The sequence below is a fragment of the Trachinotus anak genome, unplaced genomic scaffold, assembly GCF_046630095.1.
Source record: "Trachinotus anak isolate AG129_WGS33_773 ecotype Australia unplaced genomic scaffold, CSIRO_AGI_Tana_v1 ptg000018l, whole genome shotgun sequence".
Classification (NCBI taxonomy): domain Eukaryota; kingdom Metazoa; phylum Chordata; class Actinopteri; order Carangiformes; family Carangidae; genus Trachinotus; species Trachinotus anak.
The window spans coordinates 2558991-2581921 of NW_027273869.1; the positions used below are offsets into that span (position 1 = coordinate 2558991).

The following is a 22931-nucleotide window of genomic DNA, read 5'->3' on the forward strand; positions in this document are numbered from 1 at the left end:
GGTTCCCTCCGGGTTCTCCGGCCTCCTCAGTCTAAAGACATGCACACTGGGTTAACTGGTGACTCTCAACTGCCCATAGGTGTGATAATGTGAGCGTGAACGGCTGTTTGTCTCTGTCAGTCCTGTGACAGACTGGCGTCCTGTCCAGGGTGTACCCCGCCCTCGCCCAATGTCAGCTGGGATTGGTTCCAGCCCCCCCGCGACCATGTACATATAAGTGGTACAGATACTGAATGAATGATCTCAATTCAATTCAAATAAAAAAATGACACACAACAGTTGTAGTTTGAAAATGAAAAAAAAAAACAACATTGCATGTAGTCTTTATTAAATTTATTAAATGATGCACTAAGAATGGTTGCTTACTCTGATTCTTGTGATCACTCAGAGGATAGAATCACATAATATTTATTTACTGTCACAATTACATTTACACCATAAAATTACAGTATGTACAATCACAGACATTAATTAGCCCCAGGCATGTGCTTAAACTTCATTAAAATGAACATACGATGTGTCATCTTCTTGCTGCTGTACAACATTAACAGATGCTGCAGTGTATATGTATATGTATATGTATATGTATATGTATATGTATATCATATCAACCCATTTCTGACAACACTGAACAATCAACAGTAAATTCAGTTTGAGAATAAATTAGAACGACAGCTCTGAAACCTGAAATCCCTCTGAGATGCTGTTGTACTGAAAAACATAAACCAGGTGAGCAGCCGTTGCACCAGTGGGGGGTGCCAGTGGGCTCTATGCCAAATCAGGTAGTATCAGTTTAAGTTACTGAGCTGTCTCATAACATGATGATTATATTCTGGTTTCAAAACAAACAGCGTCACTGATATAGATCTCCTTAACTTCATATAAAAGCACAATCAGCTGGGGTGGGAATTAAAAAAAAAAAAAAAGAAATAGCTCCCTTATTTATGAAGATCCCTCTCACTTCAGGACAGAAACACTCACATGAACACAGGTTAATCACAGCACAGGCATGAGTGGGTTTCCTGTGAGGCTGGGAGGATTGACACCAAGCTGGCTGAGGTGGCGCTGCAGCTTTCAGTGCTTCTTCAAAGAGTCGAGGAGACGCAGGATGTGCAGGAAGAGGTTGATGATGTCCAGGTAGAGGTTGATGGAGGCCAGGATGTGCTCCTCGGGGGAGAGCTGCTTCATCAGCAGGCTGGTGTCGTAGACGATGAAGCCGCAGAAGATCAGAGCCCCGACTCCAGCCAGGACCAGCTCTGTGGTGTCACTGTTGAAGAAGAACTGCAGAGAGAGCAGAGTCAGCATGGAGGGGGTTGGTGTCTCTTTACAGCTTTACTGGTGTGTGTGGATAATCCTTTTTCACAGGCTCCACTCTTGGACTGGGCAAAAAGTTCATCAAAACCTTATCAAATTCTACATAATGAGTCTCTAATCAATATGATTGATTAATTCATTGTCATACAGGCTGCTGCCTTTCTCTGTAATACACCTGCAAATACAAGACATTTAAATCCCCGTTCCCACCTGCATTAACACGAGTCTTCAGGGATCTGATCTCCAGGTTGTCTGTTCTCACCTGCCTTAACATGCGTCTCCACATGTCTCCAGTGAGCACATGAGATCAGATCTCCCTTCCCTGCTTCGTATGCAAATAAACAGATATGCACTGATGTTTCAGCCAATCTGAGAGACGGGTCTGTTGTCAGTGTGTTTGTGCTTGTGTTTGCGAGAGAGAGAGAGAGTTCAGGTCATTAGTGGTGGTCTGGTGTGATGTGGTCTAAGTGATGGGATCTCTGATGCGTCTTGGGTGCATCCACACCTGAACTCAGAGCCGTCCACTAGGGATGGGATCCCCTGAGATGGAGGTTAACTTTCTGACTGCAGCTGGTGTGACACCACATGTTGCTCTGTACTGACCAGCTGCCACTGTGGTGTGCAACACTCAACGTGAACATTGTGTCATTTGCAGAGCAACCACCTGCTTCCAGGTAAGTATCAGATGACACAAATAAAACAAAGCCTCTGCACAAACATTCTGCTGATGGAATAATGAGATAACAGGAAATCTCTTCATAACTTATTTTTATAGTCACATGAGGTGTTGAAAGAAAGCTTCTTTTAGACCTGATACGGACAGTGTGTGTGAGGTGTGTGTCTGTTTTTGTGTGCAGGGCTCCTCCCTGTCTCTATACATTCATTAAGAGGCATCATAGAGCAAGTGTCTTTGTGCACAGCCTGTTTGCTTCCTCCGACTCTCTCTGCATTCATGCTCTCTTTAAATTTACGCTGCACAGCCTCTGAAGTGATGGTTTCTGTCTGAACACACACTTTTTCTGTCTTTCTCTCCTTTTCTTTCACTCCTACAGTCTTTTTTTCTCTTTTTATTTCATTCATATGAAGTAGCCGCAGTAAGGTCAGGCACTTCCACTCACCCTCATGAAGCTGGCGATGAGGAGGATCCACAGGCAGGCGAAGAGGCTGTAGGGTCAGAAAAGGGCAGATACTGTGAGTCTGATGCCGACTCCCTCTAGAGGAGCGATACAGCCGCTGATGACAGAAGCTATGACTCACTCACCCTACTCCCATTTTGCTGAAGTCTCTCTTGGACTGGAAGGTGTAGGCAGTCAGTCCAGCAAACACAGCACAGGTCAGGAATAAGGCTTGGAGGACAGTGGAGTATTCATAGAAGGTCACTGTGGGGAGACACACTCAGTCAGGACGCTCAGCCGACAGGCTCAGAGGATGGAGACTGACAGACTCCTTCAAAAGATCACTTACCAGCTGTGGCCACAGAAACTGCCTCCAGCACAGTCTGCAAACAACACACAGTCAGTGGCACTTACACACTGTCCAGCTGGGAGTTATTATGGTAAAGGTCACTGAGCAGTTAATCCATCAGCACAATATGAAACAGGTAAATATGGACATAAACAGAAGGGGTAAATACACACTGCACCCATCTGTTACAGGACAGTGTAAAGTCGACTGTGGTGCAACTCCAGCCCAACACACGCTGCACGCTACACCTAGTCTCGGTACATGAGACGCAGAGGCTTCAAAGTGTGCGTTGAGTGTTGCTGAGCTTTTCTGGTGAAGTGTGTGTCAGCACGTGTTTCACTTTAGAAGCTTCGCCTCTCATCTGGACCACCTGACTGCTTTTGGTGCGGGTTTGAACTGTGGAGCAACTGCGACGTTTGCTATAAGAGCTCTGAGAGAAATGATGAGTTTCATAGTTTCTGGCTTATAACACTGACTGACACTGACTGGTTGTGTTTGTCATGAAGCCACCAAATAAAACTTCTCCAGTCTGACAACACTTTGATCTTACTTCTCCTAATGAAGCAACATTATAAAACACAAAGTGAACATTATTATAGATGCTTTAAGGTTACTTAACTAGATTCTTCTAGGACATATGTTGATCGATTTTACAGTGATTACTATAAAGGTTTGGTTAGAGTAAAGATACATTTATGTTTTCCCTTACACAGATTTTTTGTTTTTTTAATATACGAACGTTTGTATTTGCCTATTTTAAATTCTGACCAGTAGATGTCGCTCTGTTAACATGAAGTGTGTTTGCTGGACTGGTTCAAGGTGCTTCATGAAGCGACATCTCACCATCACGAGCTGAACCTACATGTTACATTCCCCAACACCGTGAGATAAAACAGTTCACCACTCAGCAGACCGGAAGGAAAACGAGCTTACAAACGCAAGCAGCAGGTAGAGGTTGACCGGATGTCGGTGCCTGTACACAGCCAGGGCCAGCAGGAGAACCAGAGAGCCCAGAGACGAAACCAGAACCACAGCAGGACTGAGGAAGGAACCAGAACACAGTCAGGCAACAGTGACTTACAAACCTCAGGGATATTACTGACAGAAGACGTACACAACCAACAAGTCCATAACACTGTTACAGGACAGTAGCACAACTTTAAGGAAACTCACAATCAAATAAACTGGTGGTTTGATATTATGAGCAGTAAGTAAGGAAAGAGTGATTTTCTGTATGAATTGGCCATGAAATGTGATCTGATCATCATCAAACAGTGTCTCTACACTAATATCATACAAACAATTAACAAAACAATGTTCTCTGTATTTACTGAACACACCCATGAAACATTCACAGTGCTTTTGGAAAAAGAAAGTGAGATTTTAGATTCAACTGGTCGAACCCGTTTTGGAACTAACACCTCAAACAACTTCCAGCAGCTGCAGCTCAGATCTGCACCATGTTCAGGAGGAACGGTGGACCAGTCTTCCCAACAGAGCTGCTTCAGCTCAGACATATCATCAGGATGTCTGGTGTGAGCATCTCTCTGCTGGTTTAAGGTCTGAGCTCTGACTCCAACAGGTGGATTTCCTGTGTCTGAAGTTGTTCTGTAGTAATTTATTTAATGTTTAGAGTCATTGTCCTGCTGCGTCGCCCAGCTTCTCCTGAGCTTCAGCAGGTGGAGCCTCCCTGACATTATCCTGCACTATCCTCCTCCACGATGCTCCCTTCACTGTACTTCACCTTTGGATGTTTTTATGTTGTATGCAGTGATCTTTTTACACCATACATAGTGCTGCATGTTCTTCCCAAACAATTCAACCTCAGTTTCATAAGTCCATAAAACATTTTCCCAGTAATGTTGTGGAGAGTCAAGATCCTTTTTGGCAAATTTCAGGGATGTATGTGATGGGTTTTTTCTCTTGTGCACCATGCACCATGATTTGTGTCTGGTAGACTCACAAACAGAGATATTAACCTGCTCCAGTTCGTCCTTTAAGCCTTTACCTTTGACTCTGAGGTTCTTTGTTATGTTACTGATCTTTCTGCGTTGGGCCTTGAGAGTCATCTTAGACAGGAGTCCACCTCTGTAGGCAGAGCAGCTGCAGAACTAAATCCATTTATAGACAGCTCCTCTGACTGTGGACTGATGAAGATCTAAACTCTTTGAGATGACTCTGGAAAGCTTTCAGCTTTATGCAAATCAGCTATTCTTGACCCTAAGTCTTCTGAGATCTCTCTTTAGTGTGACATGTTTCACATCAGAAGTGTTTTCTATAAACAATACCGTTTCATTGATAGGACTCCAGGTTTGATAACTCCTGACTCCGATTAGTGTCTGTTATTGTCATTAGCCGAGGGGTTCACATACTTTTTCCAATGTACAGGGCTTCTACGGACACAGACTGAAAAGTTCATCAAGTAAGTCTTTGATTCTGAGCTTTCACTTGAAACTGGGCCGATACGCTGTCACATATCATCTGGACATTAAGTCCATCACTTCTCGGTGTGACAGACCCCCCTCACCTGGTGTGGACATAATCCTTGATGGGCTGAGAGAACATGAAGATCGCAGAGGTGGCGGTGGTCAGGATGATCTGCAGGCTCAGGAGGCTGTACACCTTCCTGAGGAAGTCTGGTCAACAGAGACACAACATTACAGCAGCTGAACACTCGACTGAACCCGGGCTTTACAGACGGTACCGGGGGGGTTACAGACGGTACCGGGGGGGTTACAGACGGTACCGGGAGGGTTTACAGAAGGTACCGGGGGGGTTACAGACGGTACCGGGGGGGTTACAGAAGGTACCGGGGGGGTTACAGAAGGCACCGGGGGGGTTACAGAAGGTACCGGGGGAGTTACAGACGGTACCGGGGGGTTACAGAAGGTACCGGGGGGTTACAGACGGTACCGGGGGGTTACAGAAGGTACCGGGGGGGTTACAGAAGGTACCGGGGGAGTTACAGACGGTACCGGGGGGTTACAGAAGGTACCGGGGGGTTACAGACGGTACCGGGGGGTTACAGAAGGTACCGGGGGGGTTACAGAAGGTACCGGGGGGATTACAGACGGTACCGGGGGGTTACAGACGGTACCGGGGGCTTTACCATCAGCTTGATTTATTAACGTCGCAGCCACTTCAGTCTGAACCAGAGGTAGCTGTTAATTACGCGGTGTGAACCAGTATTCGAGCTTCACCCCGTCACGTAGCTAACCACCAACTGTAAACAATCCATCAACGCTAACGACGTTGGTTCAACGTTAGGTTTTAACCAGTGCTCTCTGGCTATACTGGGCTAGCTTTTTGGGAAACCAGCTAGCGTTAAGAAATGACTGTTAATGGTGGGCTACAATAACACCAGCACTGTGGCAGTCATTTTGTATTTCTACTATAGTCAACGTTAGCGGTAGCTGGCGAGCCGAGGAGCTGTCAACAGCCCAAACATTACTCTACTTACCCATTCGTATCTGGATACTGGCCGTAGCAACGTTTGTGCCATAGTTAAAGTCGTCTTCAATAGAAGACCGGGGGTATTTCTCACTGCTCATCGTGTTTCCTGAATGTTTTCTCAGCTGGACTTGGGAAGTGGCTGTCGGTCGACGGGAACACGGAAGGTCTGCTGCTCAGGAGGCTGCTGCGGGCTGCGCCATGGGTGTACGCTGGGCTGCGCTCGTAGTCAACGCAAGGGGACGTTGGCCACGTCACGCAGCGTGAGATCACAGCTGATTCCCTGCCAACAACCTCTTCCTGTCTGCTGTCTTAGTACTGTGGGGAGCGCAGTGGTGAAAGGTAACCATTTCTACTCCACTGCATGTATTAATAATTCAGTTTGACTCAACATGTAAATTAAATGATCAGTTTGTAAAATATAATGCATTGTCACAGATTATATTCCTCTGCTTTATCTAAAGTTGCTAAAATTTGCTCAATCCTGACATTAAAGGTCTCTTCCGGTCATTGCACTTTCTTACATTTGGGGTTCTCTTCTAAGTAAACAGGTCACAACAAACACTAAGGACATACGGTATATATTGATTTTTATTATTTGTCAAAAATTCCATTTGACTTAAAAGGTTATGCTGTACAGCTAATACCTCACCCATAAAACTAAACAGTTAAAAAAAATAAAGAAAATTGTGTTTAAACTATATTGATGAAACGGGCACATTTTTCCTCACACCCATGGTGTTTCATCTGAATATTTATGCCTCTTTTTTCCCCATTTCAAATTTGATTGTCCACTGCATAGAAACCATCAGGTATATATAAAATTTAATTATTTTACCACAGCAAAACTATACTTTATAAAATGCCTCTGACATGTGAAATCAATATAAATGGTACAATATCAATAAAACATGTAAGTTACAATATACAAGCACAAATCAATGTCTGTAAAACATGTGTTTGACCTGTTGGATTGCCTATAGAAAGAAGCTGTGTCTACACTGTGTGGTGTGCATGTGGGTTCCCTGACAGTGTTTACCTGAGGGCAGTACTGAGTGTGGTGGGTGAGCTGTAGACAGCTATACTTAATGATGGTTTGGGTTTTCCTGAGGCACTGTGATGCACACATTGAGGGCAGGTCTTTCCCTGTGATTTTTAAATCCACTTGGGAACCTTTCAAGCAGTTGTGCAGCTGTAGAAGTTGGTCAGAACCGTTTACCAATCTATTGAGGGAATGCACACAACTATTAGCATGCAAGCTTCTTATCCCTACCCTCCTACACTCCTTTCAAACTCAAATGTGATTCATTAGCATTCAAGTAAAAAATAAATGTCACCAAATCATCAAAATATAGTTCAGCAGAGTGACAATGACAAAAACTATGCTAATTGTAATTATCTCATATTAATCAATCTAATTTAGATTGGACTACATTGTGCTTGTTTGTGCTGACATGTATACTTGGACATTGACAGCAAAACTGACAAAGTAGACCATACTGTGTGAACAGTCACGTTCAAGTTTTTTTTTTTGTCTGTGGAGATTCTTAAAAATTGTAAGATTTTACTAGATTTTACGATCAGGACCCACAAAGCATAACACAAAAACTGAGGTGTACAACAAGTACAGTTCTTTATTTGAAGATTTTGAGGTTGAGATGGCAATGAACCGTTTGGTGTTTTGGTAAAGGGGGAAAAGTCTGGCGGCAGGTTACTTGCTGGCGTGGGTGAGGGAGTGAAGCAGTTGTAGTTGCTGACAGCTGGTGCAGAGCTGACGGGTGGACATCCTCAGAGGGTGACAGGACACTGGAGTCCTTTCGGGTGGTGAGCTGGATGACCCACAGGAAACAGGCAGACAGACACTGAGCAGAGCAGAGCAGAGCAGTGGTCTGAATGTGACACCACTGTGAGTGACACAGCGATCTGATGAACAGTGGTGAGCTGACCCAGTCCTTGGAAACTCAGGTGGCCACGCCCAGCTGTCCTGACACACACACACACACACACACACACACACACACACACACACACACACCTCTTGATCAATTTATATATATATTCACAGTATAAATTTATTTAGCATTTCATAAAATAACCATTTCAAAAATACTGTAAGTTGTTATTTTACATGTTTCTTTTCTCTATTAGAAGTTAAACAAAACCAACAGGCTGAAAAAATTAGGAATGAATATATGAAGTAAAATGAAGCTTTTTAAAGAGTAGTTCAAAATGTGGGCCTTTAACTGACCATCTCAATTAATGTATGGAATAAAACTTATCTCTTGTCCTCGTTCTCCTTGTCTTGTCTTCAGCTCTGTTGCTCTGTCTGTCTCTCTCTCTCTCACACACACACACACACACACACACACACACACACACACACACACACATGCGTGGTTCTTGTCCCTCTCGTTGGTGAAAGAAATCCTCTGCTCTTAGCATCACAGCCTGACACTAGTAAAACTGACACAATAATTAAACAGCAGGTCTCACCGCTCTGGAGATCAGGGAGATTTTTGTAGAATTGTTGTTCAAACGGGTACACTTTGTTAACAGGGTCACTGTGGAACTGGTGCAGGATTTCAGCATCATAACCTCTCTGGTGGTCTTTGATTAGCTGAAAGTGAAGCTTCAGTTTCTCCACGCTGACGCTGAGTATGTGCAAACAGCAGTCATGGATGGAGAGCCTCCGTGACCTATGTACAAATGTCAAAGGGATTTCACCAGGCTTGATGAAGCTGTACAATTCTGCATACTCACAGCGGTGAAGAGCGCTGTGTGAAAAGAAGCTAGTACTAAAGGCAGCTTGGACATATTTCAACTGTCATACTTACACACACAGCTGGAGAATTAGGTTTCTGTGGAGCAGGTGGTGAAACACTGCAGCCATCTGCAACATAAAGCACTGTAGAGCAGAGGTCAGAGTGGAGGCCACAGCTTCTGCTGTGTCACCATCCAACTTTTTTTTGTTCAGTGTCATACTGAAGTAGCAGACTACCACACACACATATGCTTGATAAATGCGACCTGTCAATCGTCAATCACGAGGGAGTATGGGTCACCTCCAATACCCCTGAGCTCTTTGAACATGGTTGACTACCAGTGGTCATTTGGTGTGGTGTATCCTGATTTCTTTATTACAAGTAGATCCACTTCACTCACTGATGTGTGGCAGGCTCAGTGGGTCGCCGCCTTCAGCTCACCTCTCTGTCTGGTCTTGTTTTGCTTTGCAACCCTGAGTCATCATCTGTGAGCCTCGCTGACAACAACAGTGCTGTGTTTCTTTTATGTGTCAGCGCTGACATGTTGAACAGGATTATATTTGATTTCACAGATTGCAAACAACGCAAACCACAAATGTTCATCTCACTGAACGCTGGATTAAAATCCATAATATACTATTACATTTGATTGTGTTGAAGTGTTTTGGACAAAACAAACTGTTTCTGTCTCCTTTTTTGAAAATGTTTATTCTCCTTTCCTCTTCTTACTACTTTAATCCTAAAATGTTTGAGTGCTTGTGAATGGTCCATGTGGAACTAACAGATAAAGGGAGACGTTGAAGTGTGTACCACAGGGACCCTCGCAGTATAACTTGTGCTTTACATAACGGACATGTCGGAGTGGCCTTAGATCAAATCTGACGATATTACATTAGATTAGGTTTTACAGTATTAGAATTGATTGCATTGTTTTGTGTTGGGCGTTTGTGTTTCTCATTACTTTTTTGACTATAATTTTAACCCACCTCCACCCCCCCTCATCGGAGGACAAATAACTTTATTCTGTATTACAATTACTTTATTAGAAACTCTTTTCCTTCTCAGTTAGTTAAAGCTAAAGACTCATAAGCGATTTCACTTAGATTATATTACTTTTTTCATTTGTCAAAAGACTGCAATAAATATGCAAGCTTCTTACCTTTTTTTGACGTTTAAGCTAAACTGAATAATAATAATAATTAATTAATAAATAATAATATTAATAAATAAGTTAATAATAATGACTAGAGACCATCTTGTGATGGTCACATTTTCAGCTGTGACGCCTGTCAACATGCTGACGGATACACAGCAGTCATTCCTAAACTATCAAATAAGCGCTCAGTACTCATGGGTCAGACCACACCCATCCTGAAACTCACACCTGTAAAACTTTGTCAGTGTACCATGCAGGTTGTGACTAAATAAGTCCACACACACACACACACAGACATAGAAACACCTGACAGTGTTCTCAAAACCACCTGTGGTAGTTTCTATCACAGTCGGTGCATCCAGGACCACATCTTGCCATCTTGACACAGATTCACAAGGTGAAAACAATACAAGCCACACACTGTCACAGCAGGTAAATATCAAGTGACGAAGACAACAGTGACTACATTGCTATTGGCTGGTTATCTACGACAATGTTAATGATAATGTATCAATATGATTAGATTCGATCATATCACATTTTATGTGACGGGATTGAATTGTGCTGCCAAACATACATCACTGTAATCATCTATGCTTCTCATTGTCCTATTTGTGCTCACACGTACATATACTTTCATTAAATTTGAATTTTGACCCGCCCCCACCCCCCCTCATCGGAGGACAAATACCTTTATTTTATATTACTGCTTTAGAAATGATCTTCTCCTTCTCAGATGGTTAAACCTATAGAATTACATGAAGTCATCTGATTTTGCTCAGATCATTACCTGCTGTGATAGCGGGTGGTATTGTTTGTGTGTCTAAATTTATAGGTGTGTAGCTGAGATCAGCATGAAAACTGAGTTACAATATGGGTATGGTCTGACCCATGAGAACTGCATACTAAAGTATTAATGTAGTAATAATGTAGTATTGATGACTGAGTCCTCATTGGTCGGACCGTCAGCCTGTTAACGAGCGTTGCATCTGGTGTGATGCCATTTCCAGACTGCTCTAAGTTGTTGTCATGTAAGATTCTTATTCTTTGATTTCTGGACACTGTGATGGGATCATACCAGCTGCGACACTGTCGGATTTGCATTTTCTAACAGTACTGTTCACATTACCATATGCTGAGCAAGAACATGTTAACTTTTGAAAACATACCCACTTTGTTTTCATCATCTTCCCCCTCTTCCCTCTCCTTCTTGTGTTTTATTTTCGCTTCCATTTTTTGTTGCTTCTCTAGCAGCTTAATTCTCTTACCCTGTTGCCTCCACGTTCTGACCTCCTTCATTTCAGCAGTGTCATCTGAAAGAAAGAGAAGATCAAAGATAAGCCTGGGGTACAGCCCGACACCTGCAACCCTCCAGTTAAGTACAGGAAGCATCACATACATGTGTGAAAGAAACTGTACAGTGTGGTGCTGAATGTCTTACCACCAGCAACAATGGCCTCCTCCTTCTTGTAGGTCTTTGAAATGGCCTTCAGGATCTGGTGCTTCTGGTGTTCCAGGTAGCGTATTTTCAGGTTTGAAATCAGCCCCTTCTTTGGGAAAGATTCAGCTCTCTCTGTCACCTCCTCCTGTTTCTCCCCACTATTCTCCTCCCTCTCCACCCTCTCCTGTCTCTCTCTCTCCTCCCTCTCCGGTCTCTCTCTCTCCTCCCTCTCCTGTCTCTCTCTCTCCTCCCTCTCCTGTCTCTCTCTCTCTCTTTTCTCCCTCCTCCTTCTCCTCTTCTCCACCCTCTCCTGTCTCTCTCTCTCCTCCCTCTCCTGTCTCTCTCTCTCCTCCCTCTCCTGTCTCTCTCTCTCCTCCTGCTCCTGTCTCTCTCTCTCCTCCCTCTGCTGTCTCTCTCTCTCCTCCTGCTCCTGTCTCTCTCTCTCCTCCCTCTCCTGTCTCTCTCTCTCCTCCTGCTCCTCTCTCTCTCTTTTCTCCCTCTTCCTCCTCTTCTTCTCCACCCTCTCCTGTCTCTCTCTCTCCTCCCACTCCTGTCTCTCTCTTTCCTCCAACTCCTGTCTCTCTCTTTTCTCCCTCCTCCTTCTCTCCCTCCTCTCCTGTTTCTCTCTCTCCTCCTGCTCCTGTCTCTCTCTTTCCTCCATCTCCTGTCTCTCTCTCTCCTCCCTCTCCTGTCTCTCTCTCTCCTCCTGCTCCTCTCTCTCTCTTTTCTCCCTCTTCCTCCTCTTCTTCTCCACCCTGTCCTGTCTCTCTCTCTCCACCCTCTCCTGTCTCTCTCTCTCCTCCCACTCCTGTCTCTCTCTTTCCTCCCTCTCCTGTCTCTCTCTCTCCTCCCACTCCTGTCTCTCTTTTTTATCACTACTCCTTCTCTCCCTCGTCAACTGTCTCTCTATATCCTCCCATCTCTCCCTTTCCTCTCGTTCCTGTCTCGCTCTTTCCTCTCTCCTCCTCCTCCTTTTCTCCACCCTCTCCTGTCTCTCTCTCTCCTCCTGCACCTGTCTCTCTCTCTCTTCCTGCTCCTGCCTCTCTCTCTCCTCCTGCTCCTGCCTCTCTCTTTCCTCCCTCTCCTGCCTCTCTCTCTCCTCCTGCTCCTGCCTCTCTCTTTCCTCCCTCTCCTGTCTCTCTCTCTCCTCCTGCTCCTGCCTCTCTCTTTCCTCCCACTCCTGTCTCTCTCTCTCCTCCTGCTCCTGCCTCTCTCTTTCCTCCCTCTCCTGCCTCTCTCTCTTGTCCTGCTCCTGTCTCTCTCTTCTCTCCCTCCTCCTTCTCTCCCTCCTCTCCTGTCTCTCTCTCTCCTCCTGCTCCTGTCTCTCTCTTTCCTCCCTCTCCTGTCTCTCTCTCTCCTCCTGCTCCTGTCTCTCTCTTTTCTCCCTCCTCCTTCTCTCCCTCCTCTCCTGTCTCTCTCTCTCCTCCTGCTCCTGTCTCTCTCTTTCCTCCCTCTCCTGTCTCTCTCTCTCCTCCTGCTCCTGTCTCTCTCTTTTCTCCCTCCTCCTTCTCTCCCTCCTCTCCTGTCTCTCTCTCTCCTCCTGCTCCTGTCTCTCTCTTTCCTCCCTCTCCTGTCTCTCTCTCTCCTCCTGCTCCTGTCTCTCTCTTTCCTCCCTCTCCTGCCTCTCTCTCTTGTCCTGCTCCTGTCTCTCTCTTTTCTCCCTCCTCCTCCTTCTTTTCTCCACCCTCTCCTGTCTCTCTCTCTCCTCCTGCTCCTGTCTCTCTCTCCCCTCCTGCCTCTCTCTCTCCTCCTGCCTCTCTCTTTCCTCCCTCCTGCCTCTTTCCATCCTCTCCTGTCTTTCAGCTTCCTCTCTCCTGTCTCACTCTTTTCTCCCTCTCCTCCTGCACCTGTCTCTCTCTCTCTCTCTCTGCTCTCAGCCTGTCTTTATTCTCACTCTGTCTGCTTGTGTTGATCTCACTGTTCAGTATTCTGAAAGATAAATTCATATTATTGTTTTAATTTAATTGCAAAATGAATTTTAAATAGACTTTAATTACTCCATTTACACATTCCTCATCACAATGAATTTGTCGCCTGCTTCAGATTTACGGCCCCCACTCTGTGATCACTTTCATTACCAGGCTGTTAAAAGTGTTTAAAGAAGTGTAACAACGGGGGCTGTGATTGACCAGCTGCAGAGCTCTGACCTTATACAGCAGGGGTTCTCAAACTTGATATTCAAAGGTCCAAATCTGATTTCTAGGTAAGATCAAAGGTCCGAACAACTAGTGATAAGCAGATCTCTTTTATTAAATTTGCTTACAGCCTACAACCAGAGGAAATGGCACTGTTTGCTCCAACTTTTGACAGTTCACGACTCCAACTGTCTCTGAGCAAATTAGACACAGGGCCCTGTGCTGGACTGGGGCAAAATAAATGCATATTTCTCTGTCCAATCATCTTTGAAAGCTCGGTTTTCTAAGTCTACCTTTCTTTTCTTTGCACGTTTAGATAATGCCATGGCAACGGGACACAACACCTCCCTCTCTGCTGCGTCTCTGATAATGACACCGACAGAATCTAAAATCTAAGATATATTATAATTTACAAAACGAACAATTCATTGATGAGAATAAAACATTTTTTGAATGTAGTAAACATACACTTCATTGTATCGTACCAATGCATCCCTAATATAACGTGTGGACTGGGTCCGGATTGACTTGCCGTTCGGTCCGGACTTTGAGAATAGCTCATATATAGAACCATCACTACCTTTTAGTGAGCAAGAACGGCATAGCCGCCAACATACTATTACTACGTTTAGTGACAAATATATAAGCATAACCTCCGTACAACCATAGTTCTTTACCCATTTTTTATTACTCATTGAAAAAGTAGCCAAGTTAATTTCGTTAACAGAAAAAAAGGAACGCTTCATTACTTTTCGTTATTAATTGCTGCGCTTTCAATGGATTAAAACACACTCCGAAGCTGCCACACACTCCCATTTTGCATTTTCTGAATTTAACTCGTGTAGAAATGACAGACAAGACACTTTACTTCTAGCAGCCAGCCTTCGGTTTGGGTGTTTTACTGACCATCAACGGCTAACGTCCTGCGACTGCACTCCACATGTCCCGTCACTCTACGTTGACTGACGCGAACCGTTGGCCAGCAGCACCTGCTAAGCTAGCTAACAGGTACCGACCGTAGCGCAGGGTCTTCACTCAACACGGCCAGTCCCAAGCCTCCAAGTGAGACTTCGAGCAAGCCGATCTCCAAATACCGGTGTACAAATACGTTACTCATTAGCGTTACTGAAAAATTACGTTACTCTAACACTCAGCACTCAATGATGTTTTGCCCAACACTGTAAACTAAATGTATGTAATGAAAAAAAGTAACTATTGACACAATAACAGCATTACTTATATAACAGCATTATTTTTTTAATAGTAAGCCCAGATGCTAATGCTAAGCTAATGCTAACTTTAGCTAGCTAGGTTTGGTTGGTTAGCTAGCTAGCTAACGTTATCTAACGTTAGCTAACGTTTAGATAATGCGTTAGCTAACGTTAGCTAGCTAGCTAACCAAACCTAGCTAAGGGAGCTTAGTATTAAATTCCACTTACCTCTCCGAAGTTCTCGGTGAAAGGGACTTCTGGGAGCTCTGCGTCTGAATTTATATTCTACCACCATTCTGGAACGTAGTTACTATTGGTCAGCAGTAGGTGGTTGCTATGCACACTTTTTTATTTAATTTTATTTAATTTTATTTATTTTTTTTAATTTAAATTTTTTAATTTATTTTCATTTTATCGTGTTTTCCTAATATGTTCGGTTTTGATTGTAGATATGTTTTGTGTGTTTTGATCTGTAAATTTTTTTTTTTTTTTAATTACATTTTTTTTAAGTTATGTGAGAAGAGCGGCTGGTTGCTATGCACCCAATGGATTTTTTTTCTTGTTACAATTCTTTTCTCCCCTTATATTGTCACACACTTTAAGCATTTTTTTGCACTTGCATTTATAAATAAAAGTCATAATAAATAAAAATAGTGACCGGGTCTATAATATAGCCTTTATAAAAATATAATGATTTTGGTGGTGGTCGACTGATAACCTGACTATTCAAAATACTTTGATATTTTATATTTTAAGACCAAAAAAATACTGTTCTGAAAAATAACTTTTGTGAAAAAAAATTTCCACAAAAAGTTCAATTACTTACAGAAAAAAATATTTACAATTAGCTGCATCTCCTACTTTTAAGCAATTAAAAAGCCAGAATCTATGCATATAAAATATTGCTCATTTCAAAATGTTACTTGTTGGACACAAGATGTCTCCAATCCTTTCTCTGTGTACAGTATGTGTGCTTGTTTAAACTGCATATTGGATTTTTTTTTCAACTCAGTTTTAAGCCGAGCACAGAGAAAATTTGCCTGTGCAGCAGGAAACAGTCTTCTAATGTCAGATACTGCGCATACATCATTCTGTGCAGTGAAGCTCAAAGATTCGAATAAAGTACCAAAAAGCAAAACACATTTTTGAGCACAGAACAATAAATGTATGGATAAAATGTGGAATGCAACTGTTTGAGTTACTTCAGTTTCTTCTGAATTAACGCTGTGTTCTGTTGGTAAGTATTGAGACAAAAAGAAATATTGATGATGTTATGAGGAATTGTTGTCAATATCTTACCTATAAATATCCATATACATTCTCAATGACAGGTTACATGCTTACCATATCTATGGCTATGCAGATTAAACTTTAATTGAAAAAAAAAAAAAAAATCTTTAAATATTTTCTACCGAAACGTTAGTCATGACCTATAAAACTGTTAAAATATCAACAACGGAGTAACTTAGAGAATTTATAGGCAATGTCAGTGTAGTAACATCTGATTAGTTTAGTGCAAGTGTGAGATCAGACTGCTGATGACACAGAGGAGACCCCTGTATATGCAACTTGTGACATCACTCAAATTCACTTAATAATTACAGTTGTTTCTTGTCAATTACTGCCGTCTGCACTATTTTTGCTTACATGCCAATCATTTGTACATGTGAGTATCTTAAATGTATGTGTTTTTTCTCTTTCTTTTCTAAAGGGACGTCTCAGGGTGCTTCGTTACACACAAAGACTAGAGCATTTGAAAAAGCCTCCTTAAAGGCAGGGAAGTCCTATCGAAAAACCATGATGTCTTTCTTTGCATCCTTTATGAGTTTTTTCTCATGTAACTTCTCATCCTCATGTTTTCTGTTGAAGTTTAATCTTAGCGAATGAAACCTTGTGTTTTCCATTTACCTGAGAGAGAAACTTCACTGTAGCTGTTTAGATTGCTGTGACCCTCCAGGCTTAAAAGGAGGGCTCGTCCGGGATTTGAACCCGGGACCTCTCGCACCCTAAGCGAGAATCATACCCCTAGACCAACGAGCCGACGGTCAGGAGGCTTTTTCCTCTATTTCTCATCTGTACCAAGGTGTCTGTGTTTCTCAGGTGTGATAGTGTTTCAGTGTTTTGTTATGTTGTGCGCTTTTTCCCTCTGCAAACATTCTAACTGACGAACAGGGCTCCAGACCACCCACACCGGCCAAACACCTGTCAGGTGAGATTAAACAGTTTGGGCTGCCGGAGCAGTGCACCTGACATTGCACAGCTTGTGATCATAGATGTGATCCGTCTGTGGCATGAATATTTTCCCGCCCGTGTTCCGTGAAGACACGCCCCTCTCTGCCTCTGATTGGCGGCCTCCGGTGCCGCAGGAACGTACGGGAGAAATACCTGAGGCGTGCGTGTACAACATTAAACTACATTAAAGCTCGAAGTGAAGAGAACTGTTGTTTTTTCGTTAAGAAAAAGCCCGTAAGTGCCCGTTACACATGTCCCCGGCCCGGAGAGGCTCAGACCCCCCGGCAGCGCTGCCCCCCGCTGAGCTGTGGTACTGAGCACTGTCCGCTGATGGCGCAGAACGCTGACGTTACACGAAACGTCTGCTTTACTGTTTTACCACAACTCTTACTTTCGTTATGGCGGACGAGCAAAACAAAGGATTTTTGTCCTTGAATCTCTATTGAATGTGTTCATGCACAATGCTGAGGACGGAATAAATACAACAGCTGAGCTATATTTAGACATGGATACAATTCAGTCATTCACGGTCTTAGCAGCTTTCTCATCAGGGCAGGGTTTAAGAGTGAACAGGATTTCAGCGGGTGAAGTAACATTAGTCATTCGTGCATTAAACGTCACTTCACAACAGTTGAATTATCTGCTGAATAATTATGACAATCATAAGAATAATGGTGTGTTTGGTTTTTTTTCTTATCTTTTTGAACCAGAACTATAGGCTACTTAATGAAATCAACAATTCAGTGAATGCAATGAAATTGCTGAAACAACTCACGTCTTTTAGTATAGAGACAAAGAAAAAACAGTGCATTGAGAACACAATACTTCATCCCTGAGTATTATACAGGATATGGTGGGAACGTTTTTTAAGGATTGCATTAAAGACAAACACCCAGGAGGAGTGTCAGAGAGATGACTCAGTGACACATGACCAGTGACACACATAAGGAAACACTGCTCCACATAGAGTAAGCCTGTGGGAATATGGTTATTGCCATGCCAATAAAGCTTGGTTATAGAATATTGAATTCGTATTATAAGAAAAAAGCAAGAAGTCTTCAAGAAGAGGTCGAAAAGACAGAGGACAAGTGGGCACTTTGAACGTTTTTATAAATGCAGGCAAAGTTCCAGCGTCAGCCACACTTTGTGTTCCTGATTGGTCCACGAGGGCTCAGAGTTAGACCTCTATCGGCCTGTGAGGGCTAGTTTAGTTTCTGTTTGGTTCTCTCTCTCTTTCTCTCTCCGTCTGTTTCGAACCAAAAACAAACATGATTTATAGGAAAGTGTAAAAACCTGCAAACAGACTGCATCTTGTAATGTGAGACTTTCTTTGTGAATGTACAGGTGGGGGGTTAGGGGAACAGCTTCGCCCATGAATCTGGCAGTGGTTCTAACACATCATGGTCATGCCTTCAGCATGCCGGCACATTCAGAGACCTGACTGTCACTGACTGTATTGTGGCGGACGGACACGTCGGCAGGGGAAATCCAAAATCATAACACATAGAGAAAGCTGAAAGACTTCAGGGCTCCACAGCAGGTTACTTGAACTACACTCAGGATGCAGACCATAAGATGTGGTCTTTGACTGCTGTTATTAAAAGTCATTCTGCAGTTCCACAACAACATGTGATTATATTGTTATTATTGTATTATTTCATTTTTGAAGTATTTTTGAAGAAAGTGAAAGCCACAGATTGTGTGTTTAGCAGCTCTGTCTTCTGCTCAGTGGACAACAAACTCAAGTATTTTTTAATCTGCCTGCAGAAACTTAAACGTTGCCATTTTATTGAAGAAAACCCAAAACAATATCTACAGTAAAACCCCCTTTATTATGCCTACATGTAAACAACATCACATATTAATTAAGATTTATGTTTTTGATACAGAGAATACAAGAATACAAGGCAATAATCTGTAATAAAATGCCCATAATCTGTTAAAATCCCTGCAAAGCTCACGTAAGAGTCAAATGTAAAAGAGAAACAGTATAAAACATGTCTGTCTTGTTTTTAATTCAATGGAATTTCCCATAACAACCTGGATTTAGTTTCTATTTTCACTACCATCTCTGCTGTGACAGCTCTCTCCACTATGCTAAACATGGCTACAGTCTTTACACAGATGATCCCTACAAGACAAAAACAACACGTTTGTTAGAAAGGAGCATTTCAACCATCGCTCCACTGTTAATCATTTTCATGCTCATCAAATCATTCAGTGCGCACCACAAAATGGACAGTGAAAGGTTACCCATACTCTAATATATAACACAAACGCATACAAAACAGACAGTAATAAGTATAGAAAATAAATATATACATTACATACAAATTGTGTGATAACACATTTGAATACTTAACCCACTGTGGGTGTCACAGACACCACAACTTGGCTTGACAACACATGTAAACACATGAGGAGTGCCAGGGGATGTTGCTGCTCATGACGACTAAAAAGCAAAATTAAACATACAACACAATCACGAGACAGACGTGAGGAGATCAGGGCAAATGGAGAAAGAAAGGAACAAAAGTAAAGCTAGTGAGAGGAGAAAAGAGGGATAAAAGAACAAAGGGTGGGAAGAAGGAACCAAGACTGAAAGCAGGGGGACTGAGAGTGGTCCACGACTGTTCTCTAAACTGTAGGATTTAACCAGAGCCCTCCTGTCGTGGGGGTGTTGATGTCATGTTGACCTGTCCCTTACATCAAGAAAACAATTGTTTTTCAGCAGTTTTAAGAGGGTGGTGGCCGTGGGGCTTCAGGGAGTTTCCACAAACCTTCCCAGGCCATCATGAACCAAACCTCTTTGGTCATATTTTACCTAGTAACACTGTAATGGAAATTTCTGATTGGCTGGTGCCCTGTAGTGGGCAGTCTTCAGCACCCTAGACTAAGCTGTTCTCCCCGCACTTTCACTTTATTGTAGCTCCCTGAAAGAGGTGCACGCACACATCTCATCGAGCTCCTGAGAAACAAAGGAAAGATCAAACATGAATGTCGCTCTGTGTCTAGCTGTTCTGGCAGCTGTGTACTGCTCAGTGGACGCCAAAGTCAGTAAGTACTTTTTTTTTTTTTTTTTTAAATCTACCTGCTGTAATCTAATCCTCAAACCCTTTTACTGAAGGATAGCAGAGACCTAACCTTCAGTAAAACTTCCTTTATGATGACGACTCAAAATACATCAGAGGTTTGTCAAGATGTTTGTGTTTTTGTTACAGAATACAAGGCAGTAATCTAAAAACATAGGCTCATGTAAGAGTTGATGAGAGAGTCATATGTGATAGAGAAACAGTATCAAACATGTCTGTCCTGTTTTTTATTCGGTGGAGTTCCCCTCAGCCGTCTGATTTAGTTTCGATTTCCAGTAAAACCATCTCTGAGGTGACAGCACCCTCCACTGGCATCAGTGTGGTAAACATGGATGCTTATGAATATTATGAGGACTCCTGCAGCTGCCCGAGCTACAGAGGCTCAGTCTCTATCTTCTCAGTGAAATAAAACCTCACAGCATAATGAAAAACACAATCTGTGTTTTGTATTGAAAGGAGCATTTCAACCCCTGATCCACTGTTCAGTCACTTTACGTTAAATCAAGCGGACCCTCACCTTGCTTTTGATCAGTTTTGATTTTGTGAGTTCACTTAGTTTATGTACAAACAAGTGCGTGAACATCAGCTGTTCCACAAGAAGCCTCCAGAACAGCAAAACAAAATCTCGAGGAGACTTTGAAGCCATAGCAGTTCATTATTTTCATGCTCCGTGACCAGAATGAAACTGTTGTTGTTTCTTGATCTCTCTACATTATGTATTATTATTATTGTATGATGTTTTTTTTTGTTTGTTTTTCTTCATACAAGTTGCCTCAGGTAAAATATCTCACTCTGTGTTCATGGTAGTTTGACATCATTTCTCTCTCCATGTTGCCTTCAGGTCCACCCAAGGTTCAGGTGTACAGCCGTGACCCAGGACAGTACGGGAGTAAAAACACCCTGATCTGCCATGTGAGCAACTTCCACCCCCCTGACATCACCATCCAGCTCATGAAGAACGGAATGGAAATCCCTGATGCCAAACAGACAGACCTGGCCTTCAAACAGGACTGGCACTTCCATCTGACCAAGAACGTGGCCTTCACACCCCAGGATGGAGAGTCCTACACCTGCAAGGTCACTCATGGGTCAACCATGAAAGACTATGTCTGGGGTGAGTTGACATCAGCCAAGAAACTGGGCAGTAAAATAAGACTGTATCAGCATGTGATCAAGCCAAAGTAGGCAATAAAATAGACAGTGGGACGATTTCACACAATGATAATAAACTTCAAAATTCATTCAGCACTGCAATGTTCCCTAAAAGTGGAGAAAAATCCAGTGTTATCTCAATGTTTCATCAATAGAGAATAAAAAAGAAAGGAAATGTTCCTTCCTCATTCCTTGTAGGTCTGTAGCACAACAGACAATTATCAACATCACATGTCAAGTCGCTGCAATCAAAGGAAATGGAAAACATGTTGATACACATGGAGAAAAGGTTCCATGGTAAATGCAAATGCTGGCTCACCAGCTTCTATGAGGTGGACAACAACTTAAATATCCTTTTTTCTTTTTACAGAGCCAAACATGTAACTGTCACCAAAGGCCGAGTTTGGTAAGTTCATCTCTTTGTTTTACAGCTTTCAGTGAAGCTGCTCCACAGCCCCACACCGGGAGCCACGTTTAATTGCTACAGCAGATGATGATTTTGTTGTTGTCCTCTGTTTGATGTTGTGATGTCATTTTCTCTCCTTAGAGTGACGCCTTACATTTTGGCCTCAGCTGCAGCAGCATTTGTTCTTCACATCTTCAATCAATAGGATCTCAATTTCCCAGACTTTCTCACTTTTCTGTCCACAAAACCAAATATCAATAACATACAGAGGGAAATGTAAATGTTCAGTTACTACTTTAATGAGAGAATGATGCATGGGCTGCAGGTCATTTAGTCTTTTCTTTTTAATTTAGCAGTGTGTTGCTTAGATTACTTGCAATTTATTTTTCAGCCTTTGACACAGGAAATTGAGTGTAAATAAAGATGAAGTAATGTAATGTTGTTGTTTATTCAGCGTGTAATATTTGTTTCTATACATAAACAATGACTTAAACTGTTTTTCTCACCTAAATTATACATCCAAACAGTAACTGGTAAGGATAATAACACATGAATGGGGTGATCTTTTTGGAATAAAACAGACATGTGTTCTACAAATTAAATTTGTCTTTTAAGGCATTTGTAAATTCCCTCTTCTAAATAAAATGTCTTAAAAATGTATTGATGTCTTCATTTTTTTTAACCACAAACGCCTACAATTTATTTACTATCAGGATGAATGTGTTATCTTAATGTCTTTAGGAAGTAGAATATGGTAACACTTGCCATATCCATGCAGGTGGACAAAGAAGTCAATTGATGTGCAGACATTTAAGTGAGTCTCCCAGATTTCACCATTCCCCCTGCATTTCATATACAGTCTGCCTCACTGGCTGGTGTGATGCTGACCCAACAGCTGCCTTATACAGTCTATGAGATGTTCATTTCTGCCCTGTGTGAAAACTACTCCAGTGCATTTGAAACTGCTCTTTGAATTACACTTGATTCATTAAAACATGTAAGATAAAGTCAGCCCTCTTTGGATATCAGGTGATTGCAATAACAATATCTCAGATAGCAAAATCAAACTTCTCAACATATGCCTGGGTCCTCTGTCTGGGCAGATTCTTGCAGTTG

At 42.5% G+C, this 22931-nt stretch overlaps 3 protein-coding genes and 1 non-coding gene across 10 annotated transcripts; 1 reads left to right on the top strand and 3 right to left on the bottom strand.

The window, feature by feature from the left end:
* Window positions 1-318: 318 nt before the first annotated feature.
* tmbim4 (transmembrane BAX inhibitor motif containing 4) lies at window positions 319-6469 on the bottom strand. The gene is made up of 7 exons (XM_071502035.1): window positions 6239-6469; window positions 5306-5414; window positions 3712-3817; window positions 2779-2812; window positions 2576-2693; window positions 2433-2478; window positions 319-1281 (listed from the first exon to the last, which is right to left on the bottom strand). The coding sequence occupies exons 1-7, from the start codon at window positions 6327-6329 to the stop codon at window positions 1075-1077; spliced, it is 711 nt and encodes a 236-aa protein (XP_071358136.1). The 5' UTR covers window positions 6330-6469; the 3' UTR covers window positions 319-1074.
* Window positions 6470-6545: 76 nt separating this feature from the next.
* Window positions 6546-19946, bottom strand: LOC139635074 (trichohyalin-like). 7 transcript variants are annotated; one of them, XR_011694124.1, is made up of 5 exons: window positions 15162-19946; window positions 11588-13516; window positions 9063-11459; window positions 8722-8924; window positions 6546-8090 (listed from the first exon to the last, which is right to left on the bottom strand). XR_011694124.1 is itself a non-coding variant. In XM_071502032.1 (5 exons), the coding sequence occupies exons 2-5, from the start codon at window positions 13371-13373 to the stop codon at window positions 8901-8903; spliced, it is 1911 nt and encodes a 636-aa protein (XP_071358133.1). In that variant the 5' UTR covers window positions 13374-13516; window positions 15162-19946; the 3' UTR covers window positions 6546-8900. The 7 variants fall into 7 exon arrangements, 2 of the variants coding, with proteins under 2 accessions (XP_071358133.1, XP_071358132.1); XR_011694122.1 differs by having other exon boundaries at window positions 6546-8207; XR_011694123.1 differs by having other exon boundaries at window positions 6546-8212.
* On the bottom strand, window positions 16902-16973 carry trnap-agg (transfer RNA proline (anticodon AGG)). Its single transcript has one exon. It is a non-coding gene; the product is annotated as a tRNA-Pro (tRNA).
* A 117-nt stretch (window positions 19947-20063) lies between the features above and the next one.
* On the top strand, window positions 20064-22475 carry LOC139635083 (beta-2-microglobulin-like). Its single transcript, XM_071502043.1, has 4 exons — window positions 20064-20222; window positions 21099-21371; window positions 21780-21815; window positions 21957-22475. The coding sequence occupies exons 1-3, from the start codon at window positions 20159-20161 to the stop codon at window positions 21791-21793; spliced, it is 351 nt and encodes a 116-aa protein (XP_071358144.1). The 5' UTR covers window positions 20064-20158; the 3' UTR covers window positions 21794-21815; window positions 21957-22475.
* Window positions 22476-22931: the final 456 nt, after the last annotated feature.